The sequence below is a fragment of the Pezoporus flaviventris genome, unplaced genomic scaffold (genome assembly GCF_033815535.1).
Source record: "Pezoporus flaviventris isolate CSIRO_AGI_PZ_B2104156 unplaced genomic scaffold, CSIRO_AGI_Pfla_v1 ptg000029l, whole genome shotgun sequence".
Classification (NCBI taxonomy): domain Eukaryota; kingdom Metazoa; phylum Chordata; class Aves; order Psittaciformes; family Psittacidae; genus Pezoporus; species Pezoporus flaviventris.
This window is the reverse complement of record NW_026892577.1, coordinates 887,456-913,345: the sequence shown is the minus strand read 5'-3', so window position 1 is coordinate 913,345 and position 25,890 is coordinate 887,456. Positions and strand designations below refer to the sequence as shown.

Sequence of the window (25,890 nt, the reverse complement as noted above, 5' to 3'; positions counted from 1 at the left end):
TACAGGAGGAAGTAATCATCTGTTTTGGACAAGGGCCTGTAGGGCCAGGCCAAGGGGAATGGCTTTAACCTGCCCGAGGGGAGACTGAGATGAGCTCTTAGGCAGAAGCTCTTCCCTGGGAGGGTGCTGAGGCGCTGGCACAGGGTGCCCAGAGAAGCTGTGGCTGCCCCATCCCTGGCAGTGTTCAAGGCCAGGTTGGACACAGGGGCTTGGAGCAAGCTGCTCTAGTGGAAGGGGTCCCTGCCCGTGGCAGGGGTTGGAGCTGGATGAGCTTTAAGGTCCCTTCCAACAAAAAACAGTCTGGGATTCTGTGATTTTCAGCAATCTGAGCAGCTTAGTTAGCCCATAAACATTAGGAGGTTGTGGTGCCTCCGCTTGTACTCTGTTACTGAGCAAGGGTTCCATAGACACACTTCTGATCATTGTAGAGTGTCATGGTTTAAACCCAATCAGGTAACTCGTTCACTCACTCCCCAACTTCTTGCCCTCCCCCTACTCCTGGAGGGACGGAGAGGAGAATCAAAAGAATGCAACTCCCATGGGTTGAGATAAGAACAGTTTAGTAACTAAGGTATAACACAGATCACTGCTGCTACCACCAATGATAATAATGATAAAGGAAATAACAAGGGAAGAGAATACAACACCTCAGCACCAGCCGACCGATAACTCGCCCCCTCAGCCCGACCAAGCACCGACCGATACCTCCTCCAACCCCGCAGTCTCCCAGCCCTTCCGGCTCACTCCCAGTTACATCCTGGGCATGACGTGCTGTGGTATGGAATACCTCTTTGGTCAGTTTGGGTCAGGTGTCCTGTCTGCTTCCTCCCGGCTTCCCCTCCTCCCTGGAAGAGCATGAGGCTCACAAAGTCCTTGGCCAGACCAAAACATCAGTGTTATCAGCTCTGTTCCCAGGCTGAAAGTCAAAACACAGCACTGCACCAGCTACCAAGGAGGAGAAAAATGACTGCTACTGCTGAACCTAGGACATAGAGTTAATGGGAACAGATAGATTAACCATAGATCCCTGGCCTCAAGCCCTGTTTTCCTCCATTGATGTTAGCAGACCATGGGAGTCCTTCTCCTGGAAAGATAGGGCCATTGCACTTTTCATAGTGATGAACCTGGAGAAGGTGTTGCACCCTCACTGCAATTTGCATAATAATTTGCATAAAACTCTTCAGCAGTTATAAGCTTACAAATACTGATAGTTGCTGCTGTCTATGGTTAATGTTTTATGGCAAGTTGAGGGGGTTTTCTATTTAATCTTAATGGGAATGAAAGTTTCTTGCTGCCTGTAAAGAAATGGAAAGCTTGATTCCAGACTGAATCCGAGCTTTTTGACTTAGGACATGGTGATATCTGCTGTGGTCTCACCAAGCGACAGAGAGGCTTGCTGGTGATTGCTGGGGTGCGCCTGTTTCCCCCCCTCTCTGTATCTAAGATAAAAAGTCCCATTGAATAAGATATTTGTGTTGGTTTTAGCTTCAGACACTGGAAAGACGACATGGGAATGTTGGGAATGTCTTAGCACTGGGTGCAATTGGGAAACCGAGGAGAATGGGCAGCGACCCAAGCTGGTCCTGATGAATGGGAGCAGAACTACTTCAAGAGGGGGAAAACACATGAGAAGTAGATGGGGGAAAAATCCATTTCTGACTGAGAAGCTCATGAGAGGTGGAGCTACACCGAGAGAAGACCTTCCAGAGCAGCAAATACAGTTCTCACAACAGAAGGGGTGAGGTTACTTTCATGAGATTTCTATCTCCAAAGCATCTTTCCAGTCTAGCTGAAAATATTACCAAAAGCAGCATGTCTGAGCCCTAAGCAGTAAAGCATCACTTTGAGTAATGACCTAATCAGAACCCAGATCTTAATTTGCTTTTTGGCTCTTCTTTATGAAACCAAATTATTTGAGCTGTTTACAACTGGCTGTGCTTTTTACCATGGCTTGGTATTCCTGTCTTGCCTCCTAGCAGTTTGTTTACTGATATTAGCCCTATTCATGCCAGTTGGCAGAGATTCTCCTTTTCATTCAAGGTCTGACAGCCAGCACACCTTTGAAGTCCTTGAAGAATTAGTTGCCTTGGGAATTTTTCATGCTGTAACCTATTTATGGGGGTTTAAGTCTGTTCTTGGTCATTAACTGAATTCACAACAATCATCTTTATAATGTCATTAATAAAGGTTTCTTAACCATGCTCATGGGCATTTAGGGCGTTGTGCAGTAGTTCAATAAAAAGCAGTGCAAAACACAATCACAGCATATAAGGAGAAATAGGAATAGTCTGTAAAGATGTGAACACCAGAGCTGGAGGGTATTTAGGAACTAGAGCTTTATTCGAGCCCACCTCTCAAGGATTTAAATGCAAACAAACAAACACACAAAAACTGCCATAAAAAACTCCAGCCCTAAACACAACCCCCACAAATAATGAAAAGACTTTACTAGGAACTCGGCTCCAGAAGGGTGGAAAGGAAAAGGGCCAGGAAACTGGGGAGACTTTAGTCTCCTTAATTCAACACTGGTTATACCAAAGAAGCAGTTTGGAACTGAGAAAACTGCATTTTTGGGATCAGTATCGGTATGGAATTAAAGAGCTGGCCACATGCTTGTGGAGTACCTGTTAGTCAGGATGGATGTTGTTTATGTATGAGAATATACAGGCAGTGGGGATTAAATAGTCAAACCCATATAAGCAATCAAACCTTAAAGCTATAGCTTTTCTGTTGCTTAATAGTTGAGCACAGTCCACTAAATCACTGCAGAGTCCCCAGCATTTTAAACCTGAAAACTTGGAGGGTGTTACATGGTATTCATTCCACTCTTCAAACTGTGTTGTCCTAAAGATCCTGAACTAGCAGTATGGCTGGAAAACATGTGTTTTAGGAAAGCAGAAGTTCTGAATTTCCCTGCTGCCTCCTACAGGGGTTGGTGATGGCTGGAAACTACCGTGCAGTGGTTGAGGAATGAACATCTGCTCAGATCCGGTTTGTATTATTGGTGGTTTTATGGCATTTTAGGCTTCCGTGTAGTAGCCTGTGCCTGCTGGTGGTTCAAATCTAAGATAGTGGCTGCTTGTAGTAAAAGTGCTCCTCTCAGCTCCCAACTACATTGCTCAGTCATCCCAAAGAGCAAGTAGCTAAGGTGAACATTAAGTATATATGTAATGGGAAAATGGCATGCCTGCACGCATGACCATCTTGGTCTTGAGTCGTTTTTGCCCCATGATACTTAGTGATAGAAGAAGTTCTTAGCATATTAATACCTTTACTATAGCCTTCAGATTTAATGTTGTCCCATGAGGATAAAGACCAGTTGCTAGGAGTGTTTTGCGTGTTAGCATTCATCAATGAATTCATCTGAACGGTACTTTGACTTCTGTTTATTTGCTGAAAAAAAAGGTATGTTTTCCATTTAAATGGGCAGTTGTTCAAGAGCTGTTGCAAAACGGTGTTACACAATGCAAGAATTCCTGCTACATAAGCAACAGGCAGGCGTGGCGAGCTGTTGTAAGCTTTTTAGGTCAGTATGCCATGAATCAGGATTTATTATCTAACTCTTTTCAGAGTATGAAATTTTGACCTTTTCACTGGGTGGCTTAGTTTGGGACTGCACAAGGAGAAGGGGGTTATACATGAAGCACTGTTGCTTCTGAAATCTTGGTGTTTGGAGCTTCCATTTCCAAGTGAAGGCAGCTCTCAGAGCTGAAGTGTTAGTAGTCTCACCACGTACAGCTTAGGCATCCTTTCTCTTCTTGAATAGCTACATGTAAAAAAAGAAGATTGAAGGCATTAAAAAAAGCTGTGTGTTTTCTGTGCAGTTCCCTCATCCACGGGAGCTCTCTTTTCCAAGGTGACCTTTGGATGCCTACAGCTGAGGAGAAAACTGAGGTGAAATCATTTCATAAGAGGAGATCAAAAAGCACATTGATGGATACAGTAGTGCCCTGTGGCGTTTTATCCCAGCATTGTGTTAATCCAATCTGATAATCTGTCAAAGCTCCTATTCAATGCAAGTGATTAATTCCAAACTGCAGTTCTCATTCTACTACCAGTTTTCCAAAACACTCGTGGTAGTTGTCAGCTTTATAGTGATGATGCAGGTACATTTGCTAATGCAGGTGCATGTTGCTAATAAAGGGAACATAAATCCTTTGGTAAATTGATGTTTTTCAATCAGCAAGTCAAGTCCTTATGCCTTTTGGGGATAAAAGGGCAACAGCTTGTGTGTAAACCAGAGAAAGCATAGAATGCTTTTGAAGAAGACAGTAGGTGAGGACAGAAGTTCCCTGATTGACGTTCCTGCTTTATAAAGCAGATTAACATCTCTGAACTCTGATCTGAAACCGAATAGCAGATTATGTGGTTACTGCTGTGGCTGCTGTTCATGACTGATTGCATTTGAAAGCCCTTGAGATGCTTCATAGGGTATAAACAGGGGGAAAACATGTTCTTTGAGCAGTCAGACAGTGTTTGGGTTGAGCATCCACCCCTCTCACGAGGGCAGTGCTAAGTCGCCTGAAACCAATATCTGGTTAGTGTTACAAGCAGCAATGTTTTGTTCCCAAATGAGCCCTCCGAATCTCCTGCCATGGGTTTTTGTCTCTGGTATGTACTTGAAAAAGTGCAGTTTTCCACTCTGGTTTTCAGCTAATGAAGGTCATTCAAGTATTGGGATGACGTTATAGGGTAGTCCCGTGTATCTACAATACTGCAGATAAACCGTCCTGTTACACCATCACTTAGAGCCATCCACAAGCTGCTTACTGCTTTAATCTCTGGGTGGATTTAGAAGCCAAATGGCCAGGGTGGATGGGAGCAGCACAGCACATTCATACTCATCTGAAAGTCAATTACAGATTTGGCTTGTGCTTTTATAACGCGAGATGGAGGCATCAGATAAAATGGTGAAAACAAAGGGTGCTCCTTGCCTCTAGGGAAATACAGAATAACTCTTTGGGGTGTTCCAATTGCTCAGTCGCTCTCCATTTACAAATAAAATTGTTTTGCCCCCAAACTGCTTGAGAAGGTGAAGCTGTGTCAGAGCTGCAAGTTTTTTCCCAGAGATTTAATGGATTTTTAGGCATCTGATGATGCAGGCGGCTTTTCTGTCCTCCACAATAGGAGTTTGGTATCCCCTTGCTTTTGAAAAAATTCCCCCCCCCGACCTCTCTCGAATACTCAGTGACCATGAGCTTTTGTGTTACAGCACTGCCCAGGAATGCAGAGCTTTGTGGTCCCATTGTTTTTGTGTGCCTATCTGCTTTGTAGCCTTGAGGGTGGTTCAGTAACTTCAAAGTAGGTGGGATTGGCTCTTCTATGGAGTTGATGGACCGTCAGTGGAAAGGATGCCTTGGGTATGGTTGTGTGGAGCATGTGTAATGTGTTTGGGTACCAGGCAGAGGCTGATGGTTCAAGCCAACGGGGGGACACCAGTGGGAAGGCAGCTCAAACCTCATACCCAGGTTACACTTGATGCACAGGAGCTGCTGTAGGTTTACATGGGGTTAGAACTTTGTTGTCCTCGGCATTCAGAAGCCAGTAAGAATGAGTATTTGGCAGGGGAACAGAACCCATTTGTTTAGCTTGTAAGGTGTTCTCAGATTAAGCAGCCCATCCAGAAAAGAGGTGAGAGCAGAAAAGGGGACATCTGAGTACAAAATCCCGTTCACAAAGGAAGAGCAGCACAGAGGTGGACTAAACACTGTGCTCCTCCAGTGTCCCATATCCAAGGCCAGCTTGGACAGGGCTTGGAGCAACCTGCTCTAGTGGAAGGTGTCCCTGACCATGGCAGGGGATTGAACTGGATGAGCTTTAAGGTCCCTTCCAACACAAACCAGTCTGGGATTCTATGATGCATGGGAGCCACCAGCAGTGCAGTGTGCTCAATCGGGGTCTGCAGCTACAGCCTCATAGCCCAGTTATGTGCACATGAAACAAGAAGGCTTCATAGATCCCTTTGTCCTAATGATAAAGCACACTGCCTCTTCTTGTGCAAAGAGGCAGAAGGGAAATCTGTGGGCAAGGGTTATACTGCAGATGACTTTTAAGGAGGAAAAAGATACCCACTTGGAGCTTTTTCTAATTCAGGTGTTTTGCAATGACCCTTCCCTTGTCTCTTGGAGAGCTCATGACATGTCTTCTGTTCCTATTTCAGGCCAAGAACACCCTAATAGCCTGCGGCACAAATACAACTTTATTGCAGATGTGGTGGAGAAGATAGCTCCTGCTGTGGTTCACATTGAATTGTTTCGCAAGTAAACAAGATGCCCCATTCTGATTTTCGTGTTCTTGAAAACAACAGCCAGTGTGCCAGAAATGTTGATTGATGCTGTGTAATAGCAAAGAGGGGTTTGGGGATGATAAATATTTGTCATGCTTAAGAATTAAAGATCACTTAAGAGTCCTGGCAGTAAAAAAAAAAAACAGTTCAGCTAATGCATGCATGTTATCTTCTTAATGATAGCAAGTAACAGCAGATACCCTAAGGCATTAAAAACCACCAAACTCTTTTGGGCTGTGTGTTTTTTCGTGATTTGTGATCTTTCAGCTTTTTGCAGCAATAAACCTTTGTTTCCCCATGTCTTTTAGACTTCCTTATTCAAAGAGGGAGATTCCCGTTGCCAGTGGTTCAGGGTTCATCGTCTCGGAAGACGGGCTGATAGTGACAAACGCCCATGTCGTCACCAACAAAAACCGGGTGAAGGTGGAGCTGAAGAACGGTGAAACGTATGAAGCTAAAATTAAAGATGTTGATGAAAAAGCTGACATTGCACTAATTAAAATAGATTCTCAGGTGAGTTGTTAAAGCGAGTCTCATTGCATTCCTCTTCATTTAGCATCCTCCGTTGCAGAACTGTTGCTGTTGTTCATGTTCGAAGAAAGGCTGGTAGTTCGGTGGTCTGGGTTATAGAGGATATCTGAGCTAGGTGGAGACATGTTTTTAAACACCACGTTTGTGGTTGGCAGTGGTTAATTTTATCACCCCTCAGTGTAGTGCAAGCAAGTACGTAGCGCTTCTGTATGTATCCTCAAAATAAAAACCAGCAACTTAATTTGCTGGCTGCTTTACACACACATATTTGCTAATATAACTTTCCCTTTGATAAGAAATGGGTGTGTTCCCTTGTTTCTGATAGAGGGATGTGTCTTGTGCTTCTATATCCCCAGATCATCAGTGTTCAAGACCAGGTTGGACGAGGCCTTGGGTGATATGGTTTAGTGTGAAGTGTCCCTGCCTATGGCAGGGGAGTTGGAACTGGGTGCTCTTAAGGTCCTTTCCAACCCTAACTATTCTATGATTCTATACTGAAGTCACAAATTGCTTTTAGAGGATGCGTTTGTCCCTCTGTACCACTGATGTAGAGACTAAAATGGAAAATATCTTAGGAAGAGTCTTGTACGTGCAAATTGAAGCCATTGGAAAGATGCTCTTAGACCGTAGGTGGTTTTCTGAACAAATGGAAATGCAACTTCCCATCTGTAGTCTACCCCCATCTCAAGCATACAGTTGTCAGCATTATTCTGCCTGCTGTAACAGCAGAAGGGCTGTCATGCAGCTCTGCACATTCGACAGCATAGTGCAAGTGGAGTACTGTGTTGAAATACTGTGTGATGCAGATGCAGTTAGACGCATGTGATTGCTTGGGGTGCTGCTCATATTGGTTTCCCTTGTTTGGACTGTTAATTTAATGGGAAAGAACGTTTCATTTGAAACACATGACTCAAAAATGTGTAGATCTTGCAGTGTTGTTTTAGTTCAGGCCTATTCCCCAGCGAGGTCAAAAGTGTTTGTGCCAGAGTTCATGACTAAATCAGACGTCTAATGCAGAACTCTTGGATCACCCAAGATATGAAGCGCTCCTGCTGCTCCCTTGCCACCTTTGTCATTTAAAAGCACTTAGGTCTTGTTTAAAAGCTTCTTAACAGCAACATGGCAGAAAACCTTCACAGTACCCAGAATGGTTTTTGCCATGTTGTGTTTTCCTGTTTTCCTGAGGTGTAAACTATCAATCACTTATTTTTTCATTTTTATATTAAAATAAGCAAAAGTTGATCTGCAATAACAAAGGGGATAAGAACTGGCAGCGTTGGCAGGGGTTGAAGGGCAGCTGGAAAAGTGACTCTAAAGTTGGAAGCACAACGTGGTAGGGAAAGTAGAAATGGTGGTGAGAAGACTTCAAGCAATAGGAGGGTGAGTTTCAGAGAAGAGAGAAGCTGGTGAGTCAAAGAGAGGAGACGTTGAATTGATGTGACAGATTATTTTGAGGCCTTATGAAGAGAGCAGACAGAAAGTTTTATGTTATTTGAAACCCTAAAGAAATGGCTCCAAAATTTCCCTGGTAAACTGCTTACGGGAAGGGAGAACCTGGAAAACTGGCAGCAGCTTGGAAAGAAGGGAATGCAGCCAGATGAGCTGCCTGTAGTGGAAACCACTGTTAAACAGGGCTGGGATTGGTGTTTCTTGTTACGACTTGCAAGATGGCAGATGCTCTGCTTTTTAAAGTGCCTGCTGTGTAATTAAGCTGTAGTCATCTTCTCCCACCGGTTGAATTTTGAATGTAGTTTTGACCCTGTTTTGCAAGCAGCACATCAGCATTGTAACCTAATCCGTTTATATATATTTGCAAGGTCTTTAAGGCAGGAAACGTTTTCTGTCTTAGAGGTATCTAGAGCCAAATCTGCTACAGTTTTCTTTTTGGGGAGGGATTGACCTGTTAATATTCAGTTGTCTACGAGAAAAAAGGGCTGGTTTTAATGAAGCTTTGGGAAGCGTCTCAGTGCCTGGAGGCTGAGCTCCCAGCCTTCCTTTCCTAGTGCCAGCTTAGTGCATCCATCTGAGTACAGGAGATGAAATACCATGTCTCTGCTCTAAATTAGGTAGAATATGGATATAAACTTGGGTCTGACATACTCTTGCTAAGTGTCTTGTCAGTTGTAGAACCTTGTGTGTTCTTCCCCCATGGCCTTTGCCTCTTGCACTTCAGGATAATTCTGAGAAGACATGGGGAAAGCTTCTTATATTTCTTGTTTTTTCCTGGGATAGGAGACCAGTTTTCCAGCTGGCTTTAGTGACATGGCATTGGGAAATCCCAATCCAAGGTGAGGCCTGAACCACCTCTATGTACAGGACGGATGATGCTTTCTTTGCACTTGGAGAATTAGAAACACAACGTTTTTGAGTTAAAGAATTAGAACTACAACATTTTAAGTGTTCACAGAAAGTTAAAGTGGAAACACAGCTCAGAAGCTGATTTTCAGACTGAACTTTGATGGAATGTTTGTCTGTATCCAGTCAAGTTCAGTGTTTGAGCCTTCCTTTTTTGTACTGAAATACCTTCCTATCATTCAGATTGATAAAGTGGCTTTTTAACATCACATAGGTAATAATTGGTTGACGTTGAAATGTATTTGATGACTCAAGAAGTCAATGTGATGGTACAAATAACCCTTTAAATGTCTGGATATGGCATGGGAACCATCCTTAAGAATTTTTCTGCAGTTAGAGGTGAAGTTCTTCCTTTTGCATGAATTATTTAAAGGTGACATCAAAGATGCAGAATGTTGAGGGGGGGGGGTGTTTTTGTGTGACATGCTAAGGCAGGATCTGAAGGGTAAAGAATGCCTTTGTGGTTAGGAACAGAACTGGACTTGAAGCATGAGTTTAGGCTGTGAGTTGGGTATTCCTAAAACTGTTAAGGTTTTGCAGCAGCCTGCGTGTTGTGTTTCCTTTACGCTGTGACCAACTGGCCAAAGACATTACTAGAACTAATTTGGCTTTGCTGAGTGCAGTAGGATATGAACGAGGGTGGTAAAATCTGAGCACCAGTGAGGATGAACTGTTTCCCTGTGCACAGTAATGATGAAATTCTTTACCATGAAAAAAACATTTTGCAGTCAATGAGGAACAGAATTTTGGGGGTTGTTATTCTAATCCGAAAACATGCTAATTTTTACAGCCTATAAAAGAAGGCAGCTGTGTTTCTTGTGTCTGTCATGGCACACAGCAGTTCGTGAAAGTGGGAAGTAAGATTGGAGTCAAGTGCGGTAAACGCAGATGGAATATAACCATCCTTCCAAGTGCAAACAGCTTTGAGGAGACAGCAGTACTAGAAAGAAGCAGTGCAGCTGCAGACAGCTTGGATATGAACATGCAAAACTTGCTAGGAAAACTGGGGCTTTGGCAGCATAGGCAGAGGCTGGTGAAATAACCCATCCCGTGCGACACACGTGATGCTGCAGAGAGCGTGAAACCCATCAGGAACATTGCACAACACTCCCAAGAAGCAGATGCTCTCGAGCTGGCAGACCTGGATTGTGAAATTCGTCTCAGCACAAATAACTACCTTGTTAAATGAGGATGTGTGATACAGCTGCTGAGAACTGTAGACACCAGGAGGAGGAAAGGAAATTTTTGGGTGGTTTAATGGACAATGTCAGGATTAACGGAGGGCAGAATTGAGAGAGAGCCCTGTGCCCTCATCCAGATCAAAGCTGGAAGGCAAAAATTAGTGGGAGGTAAAGATGGCTTTTGCCTGGAGACCCTGTTCACCCCTGGAAATAGGACTCTGCCTGCAGAATTGGTCTCTGTGGCAGGTGCCTATGATTTGGCAGTGACAGTGCAGAAGTGGGGAGCACCATGAATGCCTTCGTTTTGGGGTGTATCGTCTTCCTAAGTGCTTAAAAACAGCCATGAGACACTTGCCACCAACTGCTATAGCATGTATATCAGGGGAGACATGGCAGGGTCTGAAGATTTTTGTTCCTCAGTGTGACCAGTCGCTGCCTTCTGTATTCCAGGCCGGATTTGGCCCCTACATGGTACAGCAGTAGTGGGTTTGTGAACGATCTCTAACTCGTGGTAGTATCTCAGCCCTTTTGCTTAAGGTTTGCCCTCCATCTTACTAACAACCACTTAGTTTGACGCTTAAATCAACAAGACTTTCTGCCCTCATTCCTTCAGTGGTTTCATGAGGCAATGCAGCGTCTGTATCTTTGTGGTCTGAGGGATTTTGCTTTCTGTGTGTACAAACTGGAGGAAGCAGCAAAGCAAACTTCCCTGTTTGTATATCAATATTTTAATAGCCCACACTTTGAAAGAACAAACTGCTTGAGCACCAGATGTCCGTGGCTTTTCTGAAATGCTATTTCACTTTGAAATCTGTCCCTGGATGTTACAGTGCTTCCTCTCGAGAGCCTGAGGAAGCCCACATATTGCTTCCAGAAGTCTTCAGGACCCATAGAAGTGAAATAGCTCATAAAAAGCGTGGATGTTAACTCATCAGTTTAAGCAGTGCTTTCCTGTCATCTTCAGCTCCTAGTAGCCCTCGCTGCAGGGACGACGCGCTGGTCCAGCTCCCCATGCAGCAAAATGCTCACATACATACCTCTGGGGTGGGTCTGCCAGCAGCAGGGTGCTTGATTCCATTTTATATAGGGGAGAGCAGCAATATCTTGGCAGGTAGCTGAAATCCTGGTGACACAGCAAAACACTCTTCATCCTCCTTCCTATTTTTTTTTCTGCAAGCTTCCCATGCTCCGTATTTAGATAAGGAGACTCAGTTTTGTTGTTCTAACTATAGATGAAATACTTTTGGAGGCTTGTAATGCATTCAGCTCGGGCTTTTCATTTTCTTTGGCCTTTTGTCAAGCAGTTTCGAGATTGTGGGTGATACTCCCCATTTTTATATATGCTCATGGGCCTGTGTTTTGATTTTGCCATGACATTGAATAGTTTCATTAATGAGCACAGAAGTGCAGTTCCCAGAGAAGCCCCGTGTTTTGCCAGGGTCCCTTACAGCTGCATTAGTATATTCCACAGGCATCTGTTTCTCTTCCACCTAAAAATAAAAAGCACGAGGGAAGTCTGTTGCTGTCGAACCCGGGACATTTGTCTCCTCTTCATCGGCTTCTTGAACTGCAAACTGCTTCCTGCAGATTCATGCTCTTCCTTCCACAAACGAAGGAGATTACAGAGCAGAGAAGGGATTTGCTTACGTTCATTGCCAACATGGAGACAGTCGCTTATTCCGCGGATATAGAAGTTCCAAGTGAAACAGCCCCTGGTTATGGCCATCTGTCTCTTGGGTTTTATATCTCTGTGGCACTGACCCTGTCTGGTGGTAGTCATGTGCTGCCTCTTTTAGTTTCAGAGCTCATTTGTCCCGGCTCTACTTCTTTTACCTGACTCAGCCTATATTGCTAATGTACATCAGGTCAACGCCTGGCTCCTGGCTGATGCTGCTGTAGTTCTAGCCTTGTCCTAACCTCCCGTGCCACAATAGCTGTGTCTTCTTGTTGAATGGAGCCGTTTCTTGTGGTGCTGTGCAGCTCTCCATTTTCGTGGGAGTGATGTTTATCCAGGGCTGGAGTCAAATCCATATATAAAAATGTCTGAAGCCCTTTGGGATGAGAAAGGCTTAAAATATTAACACTAATTAATGGCTCCTTCTCTGGCTGGGTGTAAACAGTGAGTCATGTGCCACTTATGGTTTTGCATGTTTAGTCCTATTTCTGTGTCCCTGCACAATGCCTGCTTGCAGATTTGTTTTATTGAGTAAACACAGATCCCAGCAGAGCCCCGAGGCTGCATCAAATGAAAAACGGAGGGATAGGAAGGATGTTATGTGTTGCCCAAGGTCATGCAGTGAGTCACTGGGAAAGCTGGGTTGAGGTGCTGGGTGTTTCTGGCTGCCTGTTTGCTGTGCTGCAAGGCATGCTCGTTTGCCTGGGATTTTAATTAACTGCTGTGGCAAATCTATAGTTAACCCAAGAGAATCACGAGTTGTAACGGTAGCTGTGTCATCCTGATGACCTGTGAGAACTGAAGAGTGCCCTTTATTAAGTGTGGTTATTAGGAGCCCTAAATCCCAAGCACTTAAACTTGGTTTACAATGCCTTAACATCCTTGACAAGAGATTGGCAGTGGAAGGGTGTGAGGGCACAATGTGCATCTGATATGATTCTGGTTACAGCACTGCTCTAAAGGCTTGCCTCGCTTTTCCAGCACTCCTCCTGTGGCCTGCAGGACATACATCCCACTTGATCGCTTGGTGCCAAGGGATTTTGGTTGTGTTTATACTGCTTTCACTACAAAACCACCTCACCAATGTAAATAAAGGTGGGGGGGGTTGATAGTGGAAAGTTTAAATCTGAACATGGCAATGTGATTTCTAAGGGTTTTGTTTTAGAGAGAAACCCCCCAAATTTAGAGCCACTACAATGCATATATTTATTATAACCAATTCTTCATAGCATTTACTTGCAGAGGCACTGATAAGAGTTTATTTACACGCAGCGCTGTCAGCGTGCTCTGCAGCACACAGCGAAATCAGAAGGAATAGAGAGCACATTTTCCTTAGCTATGTTTCAAAATATGTACAGACCAAGGCAATGGTTGCAGTTGATGTTTTGTTCCTAGCAAAGGAAAGGTTGGCCAGCCTCTTTCCAGAAAGCACATTGAATCACATGGGTGACCCACGGCCAATCCATGCAGCGCTACACTTTGAAGCCTCGCTAGTATAGGCACAGGCTTGAAAACGCAGCACAATCAAAAGTAATTGTATTAGTCAGAGGTTGTTCATGTATTTTCTTTCTGCTGCCAGTTGCAATTTTGGCTTCGTGACTGTTTTTATAGCTCAAGAATGGTGTAAAAAGTCTTTAACTTTGTACATAACCGGTCTTCTTTTTTGCTATTAATGAAAAAAATAAGATTTCTGGTTTCTTTTGCTTGCCCATGTTTCGTTTGCTGATAAATGTCCTCTTTCTCTGTAAAGTATCCCTTTTCAGTGCACTGGGCTACAAGCAAAAGCCACTTTTGTAGTGTGTGTTGGAGGGTTTTTTTTGTTATAAGGAAAATCAGTGCCAAAAAGAGATGCTGCTCTCGACCAACAACATCTTGAAAACACGTGCTACGTAAGCCTAAGAGCATCTGGTGAGCGAAGGAAGGGCCAGGGTGCTCCCTCAATCCAAACAATACCCATATGGGGCTGTTTGTGTTGCATATACTGCGTGCTTCCCAGCACAGCTAATCGGAGCTGCCTGTTTCCCGCTGTACTGAAGAGGTCCCTTGGAGTCAGGGCTGTGGTCTGAGATGATGAACCACTCAGCAGTGATGCCTTGGGATGTTGCGGCTGGAAATAAGATGGGGAAACTGGGTAATGCTGCTGAATCCTTCCCAGAGTTAAACTACAGCCTTTTGGGTTTATCTAAGGCTATGGCACCAACAGGGGCCATGGGTAATTATTATTTAATATCAGGGCATTGCTGGTTGTGAAAACTTTCCTCTGAAAGAGCATTAGAAAGGGAAATGTTTTTCTCTTTACTCTGCTGCCTGGTCTGTTGCTCCTCCAACTGATTCTGTTTAACAAGCACTTGGCTTAATTATTTTCTTGCTGTCTGGAGACTGAAAGATAAGTTTCCATAGAGCATCTTGTCCTGTCTGGGGTTTGGCAATGAGTTTTATTGAAACAATCTGTTCATCTGAGTAAAATTTTGCTGGTGGAGTTGTGGCAAAATTGGATAAAGGATACACAGGACCAGGCTTGTTAAATATTAAAAGCATAACTTTTGTATCTGCAGCAGCATATGGTGATGACCGATGTCATTAGTTTTTACTTTCTACTTTGCAGGTAGAATGTATCCATCTCCTAGGATATTTGTGTCTATCTATCTCCTAGGATATTTGAAATAGAGTTGTAGGTGAAAAATACAAAATTATGGGTATTTGGGTTAGTTTATATTAGTGGATTTTTGTCCCTAAGGGTCATTTATCAATACAGGCTTTCAAAGCTGCTGGTGACAAAAGCCAACTAAAGAGCTGCCTCTTGGTTTCCTATTTAAACACAATAATATTTTCCCTTCTTGCCCAGATTTAGTAGTGACTCAGCTTCTGTTAACTTCTGAAATTAAATTATAACTTGGTAATCTGTGCAAATAATCAGGGCATACTACATGCTGCCTTGTTTCTTTGCTGTGTGAGCCCGCAGTATATAGCTTTATGTTCCATCAAGTAGAGGTACATAAATCTGTGTGCTTTGGAAGAGGTATGGAATGAAAAATGCACCTTTACAAGTTTTCCAGGAGGAATGAATTACAAGGCATTAAGCCAATTTATACTTCCACTTTAGGTACAGAGCTCAAGAATACCTCAAAGGTACTCTGGTTTTTAATAGAGTAACTCCTTGAAAACTGGTTTAAGTTAATCTCTAGGTATGGACTCCACTGCATCTAGAATCACTGTTCTATTGTGAAAGTTTATACTAAAGCCTTTTTCCTTTTGTGGCCAGGTGTGTTGAGCAAAGCAACGGATTTTTTAAGTGGGGTGTGTGTGAAGGAAAGCTCGATTAAGGTTAGGTTTGCTAAGCAAAATGTGCATCCTTTCAGACTTCTTCTGTTTTGATTTTGCGTTCAGTAACCTTCTAATCCTCCAAATCCTTAAGCTGAAACCTGAATTTGAACATGTAGAGGTCCATTGATGCTTATGGAAATAGCCTAGTGACATGATTAAGTAAAGAATCCCAGTGGTTTGTGTTGGAAGGGACCTTAAAGCTCATCCAGTTCCACCCCCTGCCACGGGCAGGGACACCTTCCACTAGAGCAGCTTGCTCCAAGCCCCTGTGTCCAACCTGGCCTTGAACACTGCCAGGGATGGGGCAGCCACAGCTTCTCTGGGCACCCTGTGCCAGTGCCTCAGCACCCTCATAGTAAATATGTAGTTAAATACCTGGGGAGGGTCAGGATCATTGGCAGATTAAAAAATGTGTTGCATCACTAAAAGGGTAAAGACCTTAAAAATGCCAGGAAAGGAGGAATGCTGCTTAATGTTTTACAGACAGGTGGTAAGGAAAGGCAAAGTATTTATTTCAAGGATGATCTGTTTCAGAACACCCTTCTCTATTTACTTGGTGAGTAGGAGGCCTTCCCAGCTGTTTTCTGATTGCTGCAGGGGGAGTTATTGGTCCAGCTGGAATCATCTGTTATCCAGCCAGTTCAGTTCCTGTGCAGATACAACGCATCTTGTCGCAACCACACGTGGTTCCCTTGATCCATTGCATTGAGTGAGGGTGTGTGGATCCAACCTTCCCTTCCTTCTTGATGCTGGATTTTAAGAATGCTTTGTGCCATAATGGGAATGTCTTCAATCACGATATTTAATATGATTAGAGATAAGATCTTGAAAGTAAAGTATAATGGTGTTCCTTACTGTCAGAATAGAAAAATCCCATAAAGTCTTTAAATCAGTGTATGTAGGAGGCAATATAATTATTTAGAAGAGATACTGTATTGAAAACAAAGTAAGATGAAACATTAACTGGTGTCTTATGAGAATATAAAATGCTTTTAACTACACATATACATGTTTGACACACTTTGCCTGTTGCTTTCATGACTCTCTAGTGCTCACTCTCAATATTACTTTTATTTCAGCAGCTGTTGGGAAATTATTTCAAGAAGCTGCTGCAAACAACTCATTCATAGTGTCCTCAAACGCTTGCTTTGTACAGCGGGGAGGAGCTATTCCTTTGGTGTGTTAATTGCGTTTGATTTAATGGGTACCTGTTGTGGAAAAAGTACCGCAGTGCAAAGAGCCCACTTGTTGGAGGAGAAACTTGTTGGGATGTTTCTGTCCCAAGCCACATGAAATAGTCAAAGAACATAGAACAAGCAAAGTCGCCAAGAGATAAAAGCCTCTCTCTTTTTCTCTGCTCCATTGATGCGTTCATGCTTCCGTAGTTTGTTCTCACTGTTGCAGTGTTTTAACATACGAATTTTTCTTGTTTCTTTTTCAACTCATATTTTAATTTTCTGTGTGTTTGTAGGGTAAATTGCCAGTTCTTCTGCTCGGGCAATCTGCAGACTTGAGGCCAGGAGAATTTGTGGTGGCGATTGGAAGTCCGTTTTCCCTGCAAAACACAGTGACGACAGGGATCGTCAGTACTACTCAACGTGGAGGGAAGGAGCTGGGGCTCCGCAACTCCGATATGGACTACATTCAGACAGATGCCATTATCAACGTGCGTCCTGCTTTGAGCCTCATCCACTCCAGCTCTTATATTTCTTGAGTAGTTTGAAAATCTCAGCAGTGATTCAGTTCTTAAGAGCAGTGAGGGTAGTCTGGCCTTCCTTTCATCCTTGTAAATACGGACATCTGCACTCCAGCAGCACTTGATTGTTGTTTGAAAGTCCCCAAGGAACCACACTAAGTACAATATCTGCCTTCACTTCAAAATTCTTACAAGGGAGGATGCATTTTTCTCTGGCAAATAAGTGTCTTTTCAAAATCCATCGTGTTTGCTAAAACAGAAGCCAAGCTTAGTTTAAGGATTCAAGCTTGTTTCTGCATTCAGGCAAAACAATGGGTTTTGTACTTCTGCTGTTGGCCTTGTAAGAAATCTTCTCTAACAGCTCCCAGAGCTGTCCTAAAAATCTTCTGAAGTTGCTAGTGTGGTACTGTTAAAACAAAAGAAAAACCTTGGCTTTCTTAACTTTGGCAGGAGAAGAAGGACTAAGCATTTGCAAAGCTCAGCTAAAAGGGGTGATATTAAGTGTAGTTAGTGGGTTTGGATGTTGGACTGTTCTATTGCACAGATTTAATGGAGAATGAAAAAAATGCTACAGAAATATTTCAGAAATCTCTTTAATGTTTTGCTTGCCATAAATGAAGAGGTAGATACTAAAACATGTTCTTGCCATGTGTTTATTTTCAGTATGGGAACTCCGGAGGACCCCTAGTAAATCTGGTAAGAGCTCCTTTACGTTTGCTGAGTATCAAGCTTATAACTTTTTAGTTTAAAAACAAAACAAAGAACCCCACTCAAACCAACAAACAAACAAAGCCCCACGCCAGAATCGTGATTCAGAGCTTCATATCTGGCTGACGACACAAAATTCACGTGGCTCTTACTAATCACTGCTCTGCGTTCATGTTGGCGAGTCCCAAAATGCGCTTGGATTTCAATATTTAAGGTCTTTATAGTTTGCATAGTTTTGAGCAAGTGTAATGCCCAATTTTTTTTGCCACATGCCTTGCAAAAAGTTAGCAGCACATTTTAAAGTGGAGGCGTTTGCCCTCACTGTGTACCATGCAACTGACAGTACTGGGGGTTTTTTATACTGCAGCTCAGCATAATGGTTCAAAACCCCCATTATTTTAAATCACACCGAGGGGGTTGTATTTATCAGGATATTAGGGTTTATTTACTGCTATTGTACAACATAGCATTGACCTCCAGCAACTGTGGATAAGCCCCAGAGAGAACAACTGAAGCAAGTTACAAAACCTAACTGCTGTGTGAAGTCTCTCAGATGGAGCACATGGGGTCAAAGGGAGGCGAGCCAGTGGTCCTCGATGAGGGACAGCACAAACTGGAAGGAGGAGGTAGCCACAGTTTCTGCCTTGGAGATTTGGCATCTTTCTTTCGCCCAACTCAAAGTACAGTTTCAGCACTAGTAACCTCTTAAAGAATTACAGTTGGAAAGTTTTTATCTGGGTTATATGAGGGAGGGAAGCTGCTGAGATTTCAAAAGAGTTTTGAATCAGCAGCTGACAGCAGAATGTTTGATCTGAAACTCTCTCTTGGAGCCACAGTACCGGGAAAAGCTTTTTGATTTTGATGAACTGTCGTTTATATTATTATGCAATATCTGCTCAGAACAGCTTGGTGCTGTGCTTCGTGAGGTGCCTGCTGAAATAAACAGACAAAAATTGGCTGAGAATATGCCGCTTGTCTGCTGGAAGCAGGAGAGCTGCCCAGTTCTGGTCTCTCTTCTGCTAGAAGGTGAATATCCACATCAGTTTTCAAAAGTGTGGAATAGTTTTTTATCAACACGCCCAAAAAGTTAGATTTAAAGAAGTCATTTAGCAACTTGAAAACCCAGCTACAGAGTGTGTTGTGTGTCTGTGGTTGGTTGGAAGGAAACACCCATTTCTCTTTGAGCCGTTTCACATTTGCTAATAACAATTTCTTCCTTCTCCAGGATGGTGAAGTTATTGGAATTAACACATTAAAAGTTACAGCAGGGATCTCGTTTGCTATCCCATCGGATAAAATCAAGAAGTTCCTAACTGAATCCCATGACAGACAAGCTAAAGGTACCAGTTCACCACTTTGAAAGAGCTGTGAAGTACATTTCTGAATGTACTTCAAAAGAGCTGATTTCTGAAGAAATCAGAAAGTTTATGGCCTTTGAGGCTCTTTTAGTAAGAGTAATTGACCAAAACCCATTTTTTCCTTTCTGTAGGAAAAGCTATAACCAAAAAGAAATACATTGGCATACGAATGATGTCTCTAACTCCTAGGTAAGTAAAGGTGGTGGTTCCTCACCTTCCCGAAGTGCATGCATTTGGATCAAGCTCTTGGATGTGCAGAAACAAGGAGGTTTGAACCAGCAGCGTGTGCCCCTGTATGTGCTGGTGACAACTCGCAGCCAGTTTTTGCTCTTTTTCATCTGCTACATGGTTGAACTCTCCTGTAGACTCTTGTACTGAGCCAGCTTTTAATCAACACCTTGGCTTTTTCTTTTCCTTAATGCTTCAGAAGAGACTAGGTAGTGATTGTTGGTGTGTCCTGGGGCTCTGTTACTGTTGTATGTTTTCAAGAATCGCAGCAGCTATGTGCATCTTTCCGGTACTATAAAATCATGTTCATTAAATTATTCACTTAATACAAAATGAAGCTTTTGTGTGGATTTCCTTACTCATACCCAAACCAGAGAAGACTCATGAGTAGGTGTTACTACATCCTGTAGAAATAACCAGAAGTTTTCCCATGGGCAGAATCACAGGTATAACAAAGCATTGAAACCTGAAGAGGTTTTTTAGATGTTCAGGATCTGGTAATTCCAAAGACCAAGTTTTGCAATGTTTTAGTTATGATCCTCTGTATGTATTGAAAAGGTTTCATTGACTAGACATAGGCATTAAAACCTATATGCGTACAAAAAGAGGTGTAATAATTCTTTGAAACACTTGTAAGAGTTAAAACGAAGTGGGAAGTGTCACATCAACATGTGTAAAATACCTCAGCTAGTGAATGTTAAGTGACTTAACTAAGTAAAAATGCCTGCTTATTTTTTTTTCCCATCTTGTCAAAATGTTTTTGTTGCTGTTTCTTCATTTTCCAGCAAAGCTAGAGAGCTGAAGGATCGCCATAAAGACTTTCCTGATGTTGTCTCTGGGGCCTATGTTATTGAAGTAATTCCAGAAACACCAGCTGAAGCGTAAGTTGAAGTCCTTTTTTTCTCAAAACCGCTGCCACTGACTTAAGGGGGTCATGATAGGGAATGTTCTCTGCTTAACTGGCTATCTTCATCATGCTAAATTAACACAGTTACGACCATCTGATTGCTATTAGGTTGTCTGTTGGAAATCAGTTTGTGGTTTCAGGCCGGTCCCTGATGGGCAATATTGGGAACATATCAGGAGCTCTGTCAGCGTTCCCAACCGAAAGGGCAAGGATTCAGTGGGCGTGGAAACTCCGTCCTCATTTTTTCTCAGTGACTGCATCCAAGACATCTGTTGTACCGATGCCAGTGCTGAATAAAGACGTTTGCTTGTGCATGCTCCCCACGGCCCCGCTGGTCCCTCGTGCAGGAGGGTGAGGGAGAAGCTTTGCGACCACCTAGTGAAGATGTGTCCAATTCAGCCCAAGCACTTCAGTGCTGGACAAAACCAGAACCTCTCCTGGCTTTCCCCCATCAGGGGTGAAATCCTCTCTTAGGCAGGAGATGCTCTTCTATGTGAGAGCTTTGTCAGGAGCCACGCTACTGGGAAGAGCTTTTGGTTTTGGGTGACTGATCTTTTTCTTTGTGTTACTCAGTATTTGCTCAGAAGCTCACATGCTGGTTGGTACCACACTTCATGGGATGCCTGGCTGATGTACAGGAGACCTTATAAGAGTCTTCTAATACCTAAAGGAAGCTGACAAGAAATCTGGAGAGGGACTTTTTGTAAGAGCAGGTAGTGATAGGACAAGGGGTGATGGGTTCAAACTTAGGGAGATTTAGGTTAGATATAAGGAAGAAGTTCTTCACTATGAGGGTGCTGAGGCGCTGGCACAGGGTGCCCAGAGAAGCTGCGGCTGCCCCATCCCTGGCAGCGTTCAAGGCCAGGTTGGACACAGGGGCTTGGAGCAACCTGACCTAGCAGAAGGTGTCCCTGCCTGTGGCAGGGGTTGGAACTGGATGAGCTTTAAGGTCCCTTCCAACACAAACCAGTCTGGGATTCTATGTGGTCTGTGGTCACCAGCACTGGTGAGCCTGGCTCCTGCTGGAGACACTTTCAGAGTTTGTTTGGTATGAAACCACTGAATAATCCCAGGTAGGAAATGGGAAAATTTATTCATTTTCTGAAACTGCAGGTCATTTAAGATGAGTAAATCTTCATGGCAGCAAAGGCATATGTAGCACCAAAGGCATGTAGGCAGAAAGCTACTTGGAACAGGCATATGTTATCTCTTAGGGAGACTACAAGGAGTTAGATGATCTTAAGGTCCTTTCCAGTCCTAACTATTCTACAATTCTATGGTTGGATGATGTCTCCTTGTTGCAGTTTGGATATCACTGTACGATACATAGCTTTAACTAACGTGGTCTCTGAATTATTGCTGTGCTTTGTAGATGATTCCTCTTGTCAGCAGTGGTCATGCAGAATACTGGTGTATGTCTGTAATGTGACATTAAACTGCAGTTAGTGTAGGAATAATGTGGCTGCTCCAGTGTGGGACTGAACTGACTGCCTTGACAAGAAGGTCCAATCTGAAGGTGCAGAGAAATTGTTATAGGAATGCAGATAACAGCAGAGAGTGGGAGAAGGATATTAGAGAGGTAGAAGAAATGTGAGGCAGTCTAGCCTCATAACTTGGAGGCAAACTCAAATCAGGATGCAGTTAAAACGCAGCCCATGTTTGCTCTGTCTCCTCCACTCCTAGTCCTTTTGCCAATGGGTTTGCCCATGGGTTTGCCATTTCCCCTCCAATGCATATTGTGTAGACATGCTGACAGGGAACCAGAACAGTTCTGCAGTGCCCTGTCCTGGGTACGAATTGGATGTAGAGACGGCACAAGAGACCGAGATAATCTGGAATGGTTTCTCCAATGAACATGTTTTAAGCCATGTCTTCAGTAGGCAACCAGATTTGTTGCAAACATTGGCCAAAGCATCCTGCTTGCAGGAGACACTCATGTAAGGCGTCTTCTGTGGGCGGAAGAGGCCGATGACTGCTCTGTGGTTTTGTGAAGAAGGATTATGTTGAAAGGTTGAATCATGTCTGATCTGGTTACTTGGTTAATATTTCCACAACTTGGAGCCAGATCATTGTGCAAGATCGGGCAAGACACTGTGGTTGATGGTATTCCTCACCAGCCTGATTCTTGGTCCCAGCAGCAATCTCAGCCAGCTCAGGGAGAGACACAGCCCTGGGCAGAGGAGCCTTGCAGTGCTGGCTCCAGTTCTGGTCTATCTGATGTCCTCAACATAGAAGGGCATGGAGCTGTTGGGTTCAGAGGAGGGCTATGAGGATGATCAGGGGCTGAGGCACCTCCCTTCTGAAGCCAGGCTGAGAAAATTGGGGCTGCTCAGCCTGGAGACTAGAGGCTGTGTGGAAACCTCAGAGCAGCCCTCCAGTGTTTAAAGGGGCTGACAAAGATGCGGTCAGGGACTCTTCATCAGGGACTGTAGTGATAGGATAAGAGGTAATGGGTTCAAACTTGAACAGGGGGGATTTAGGTTACATCTTATGCAGAAGCTCTTCCCTGTGAGGGTGCTGAGGCGCTGGCACAGGGTGCCCAGAGAAGCTGTGGCTGCCCCATCCCTGGCAGTGTTCAAGGCCAGGTTGGACACAGGGGCTTGGAGCAAGCTGCTCTAGTGGAAGGGGTCCCTGCCCATGGCAGGGGTTGGAGCTGGGTGAGCTTTAAGGTCCCTTCCAACCCAAACCATTCTGTGATTATGTGTCGTAGAAGGTTTTGGTTTTCATATGGTGCTTGAGATCAGGAGAAAGGATTCTGAGGGCTATGGACAAGCAAGAGGAAGGACACACATGCTTTTTGGTGACTGGGTCAGATTGCTGTGTATGTTATTCTGCTCAGGTTTTACTGGCAAATCACCTGATCTTTGTGTTTTAGTTAGGTATGGAGAACAGTATGGATGTGGGACTAAAATTCCTCATGTGTTAACACATAGTGCCACTCAGATTGTATACACGAAGAAGACTGGAAAATTTCCCCTCTAACATGAGTGCCTGGTCACAATTATTTTACGAGAGAAATACGCCTCCATCCTGTACCAAATCAGCATCTAGGATCCTTATTGCAGAATTATTACACTATTTGCAATAGTGAATTCCCTTAAAGACGGTGAAACATGGGATCCACCAATCTTGTACCTCCATCCGATTTCTGAGGTTTCTGCATTGTGTTGTAATCACCACCACTTCATAAGTTCCAGTTGCTTTTTGCATGCCCGCTGCATCCCTGTTCAACTGCCTTTGGGTGGGAAATAGTCAAAAAACCAGCAATCTTGGGCTTTAAGCACTGTTGTAAAGATAATGAGATGGCAATTAGAATAACACACTGCTGCTTTGTGTTTTCAGCGGTGGCCTGAAGGACAACGATGTGATTATAAGCATCAATGGACAGTCGATAAGTTCAGCCAGTGATGTCAGTGACATTATTAAAAAGGACAGTACACTGAACATGGTCGTACGCAGGGGCAACGAAGATGTTATGTTAACAGTAGTTCCCGAAGAAATCGATCCCTAACCAGAAACATGAGCTGGATTTCATGTTTTCTTTTTAACAGCATTGGACTGCTTATATTCTCTCTGTGCTGGTACAGGAAACATTAGACTTCTGACCAACATTCTGCTTCTTCAGTGGATTAGTATTGGCCAACAGAGTAACTTCTAATAGGTGTAAGGTGCAAAATCAGTGTAATTTCACATACTCCAGACGATAATGTTTTCCTTCTGTATTATGTATGCAATGTATTCTTTGCTGGCTGTTACATTCCCTGCTTAACAGATCGACGTTTGCTTCCCTGTGTTGAATAGATTTACCATTACTTCGGCTCAGATTTAAACAAAACCCACGCACACAATGTGTGGTGTGGTATTCAGGTATTTATAGGTTAGCTGTGTTTTAACTGGAAATGCCATTCTAAAGGAGTAGTTGGTTGAAAAGGAAACACAGTTGGGGGGGGGGGGGGAGGGAAGAACTTTGGTTTATAAACACGAAGAAATCCCAACAGAAATAACCTTTTGAGGATCCCATGCAGGACTTTAATACTATGATATTTTCTTAGTGTTATTAAAGGAATTCAACAGAACCTTTTGTGAGTGCTTCGTTTTCCTTCTCATTGGGGAGTGTTTTATTTTGAACAGCACATCTGCCTGGAAAAGAATGTCCTGATGGTCTCCTTGTTATCATCATAAACCAAAACACTTGTTTTTCACTGTGTGCTTGTATTTGTGCTCTTGTGCATCTGCTTCTCCTACCATGGCTGGCTCGAATTTGTCATGTTAGCTATTGCTGATTGCCTGTCTTCCAGATGCTAATACATTTTCCTTGGTTTTTTCATTACTACTTCACCAGTGCCTAAAATCTGTTTCTTCTCAATAGAAATCATCATACTGTAGGTCACAGATCCGGTACCATTCTAGTTCAGGTATTAGGGTGTTTGTAACCGTTGTAGATCTGGCCTTAAGCTCTTTCAAACAGGCTGTTTAATACACAGTCTTGATTGCTGATGTGTGTATAGTGGGACCTGGTTTTGGCTAAGATATTGAACATTTCTCTAACAGAGAGACTAATCTTTGTACGTGTATTTATGGTGCCCTTGAAGCTTGGCTAGCGAATGGGATTGTCTTACTGTGAAGGAGAACAATCAACTAAATTTAATTACAGTGTAATTACTTGTTTGGTAAACAATAGGCTGCACGGCCTTTCCTCTCCTCTGTTGAAATATCTATCTCAGAGAATAAATCCAAGGGCTATAGACAGGTTCTGGTGACTGTCATTCCTAAACGTGCTGCTCTTCTGGAAACAGCTTCGTAGTAAAACTCTTCCACTGGGTAGCTGGCACTTTATGGTTTACAAAGAAAGGGCTGCATTCCACACAATTACAGCAAGAATTCCTCTAGACCCAGATCCCTGACAGTGCTCCTTCTCCGTTCAGCTGTATTTCAGTTCTGTTTCAGCCAGCTTACCCCAATCCGCGGAGCTCTTTATCCCCAGGCACCAGCGCCTGCCCTTACTCGCCTGGATCACTACAAACTTACCCAGCCATACAGTGTATTGACATTGACATGACTGAACACCTCATTTCTGATTTACTTGTTCCGTTGCTGTGGTAAATCACACACGTATGGGAATCTGCCAAGGTGACACAGTGCCAAGGACTGCAGGTCTGCGGTACTGTTGAGCGTGAAAGATGCTAAGCAGGAATGATCTTGCTGAGGTGCTTTGCAGCGTATTTACACTGCAGGTTCCTCTTGCTGATGTTGACGCATGTTTGAGCTTCCTGTTGAAGCAGTATTATGTTCTGCAGCCCATCCATGCCACGTGCAGTGCACAGTGAAGTGATGTACAGCTCTCAGCAAAAGTGAATTAAAATCGCCTTCTCTGCTACGGCACCTAACACCACTAGGAAAAATCAAGCTTTCCGAAAGCCAGGAAATTGTGTTTAAAACAGAAGTCATTATTCATCTGCCTTTTTATTTCAAAACAAATGGTTCATCATTTGCAAAAAGAGGGTTGATTCTCTTTGTTCTTATTCTTTGTTGTTGTGGTCTCTTAATATGCAAACCCATTAACTTTTCTCCTTTGTTTCTAGCTAGCTACTTTGGGCTTACTGACAGTGTCCTTGCAATGACAGCTAGCACAGCACATCTT

At 43.4% G+C, this 25,890-nt stretch overlaps 1 protein-coding gene across 1 annotated transcript in view; it reads left to right on the top strand.

Annotated features, from left to right (window-relative positions):
• Nucleotides 1-24,325, top strand: part of HTRA1 (HtrA serine peptidase 1) — a 35,909-nt gene extending 11,584 nt beyond the window's left edge. The window contains exons 2-9 of the mRNA XM_061458561.1: nucleotides 6,161-6,260; nucleotides 6,595-6,799; nucleotides 16,824-17,018; nucleotides 17,712-17,744; nucleotides 18,982-19,096; nucleotides 19,246-19,303; nucleotides 20,128-20,223; nucleotides 23,592-24,325. Of these exons, the coding sequence (XP_061314545.1) occupies nucleotides 6,161-6,260; nucleotides 6,595-6,799; nucleotides 16,824-17,018; nucleotides 17,712-17,744; nucleotides 18,982-19,096; nucleotides 19,246-19,303; nucleotides 20,128-20,223; nucleotides 23,592-23,760 (971 nt within the window). The 3' untranslated portion in view covers nucleotides 23,761-24,325. The remainder of the gene's footprint in view (nucleotides 1-6,160; nucleotides 6,261-6,594; nucleotides 6,800-16,823; nucleotides 17,019-17,711; nucleotides 17,745-18,981; nucleotides 19,097-19,245; nucleotides 19,304-20,127; nucleotides 20,224-23,591) is intronic.
• The last annotated feature ends 1,565 nt before the right edge of the window (nucleotides 24,326-25,890 follow it).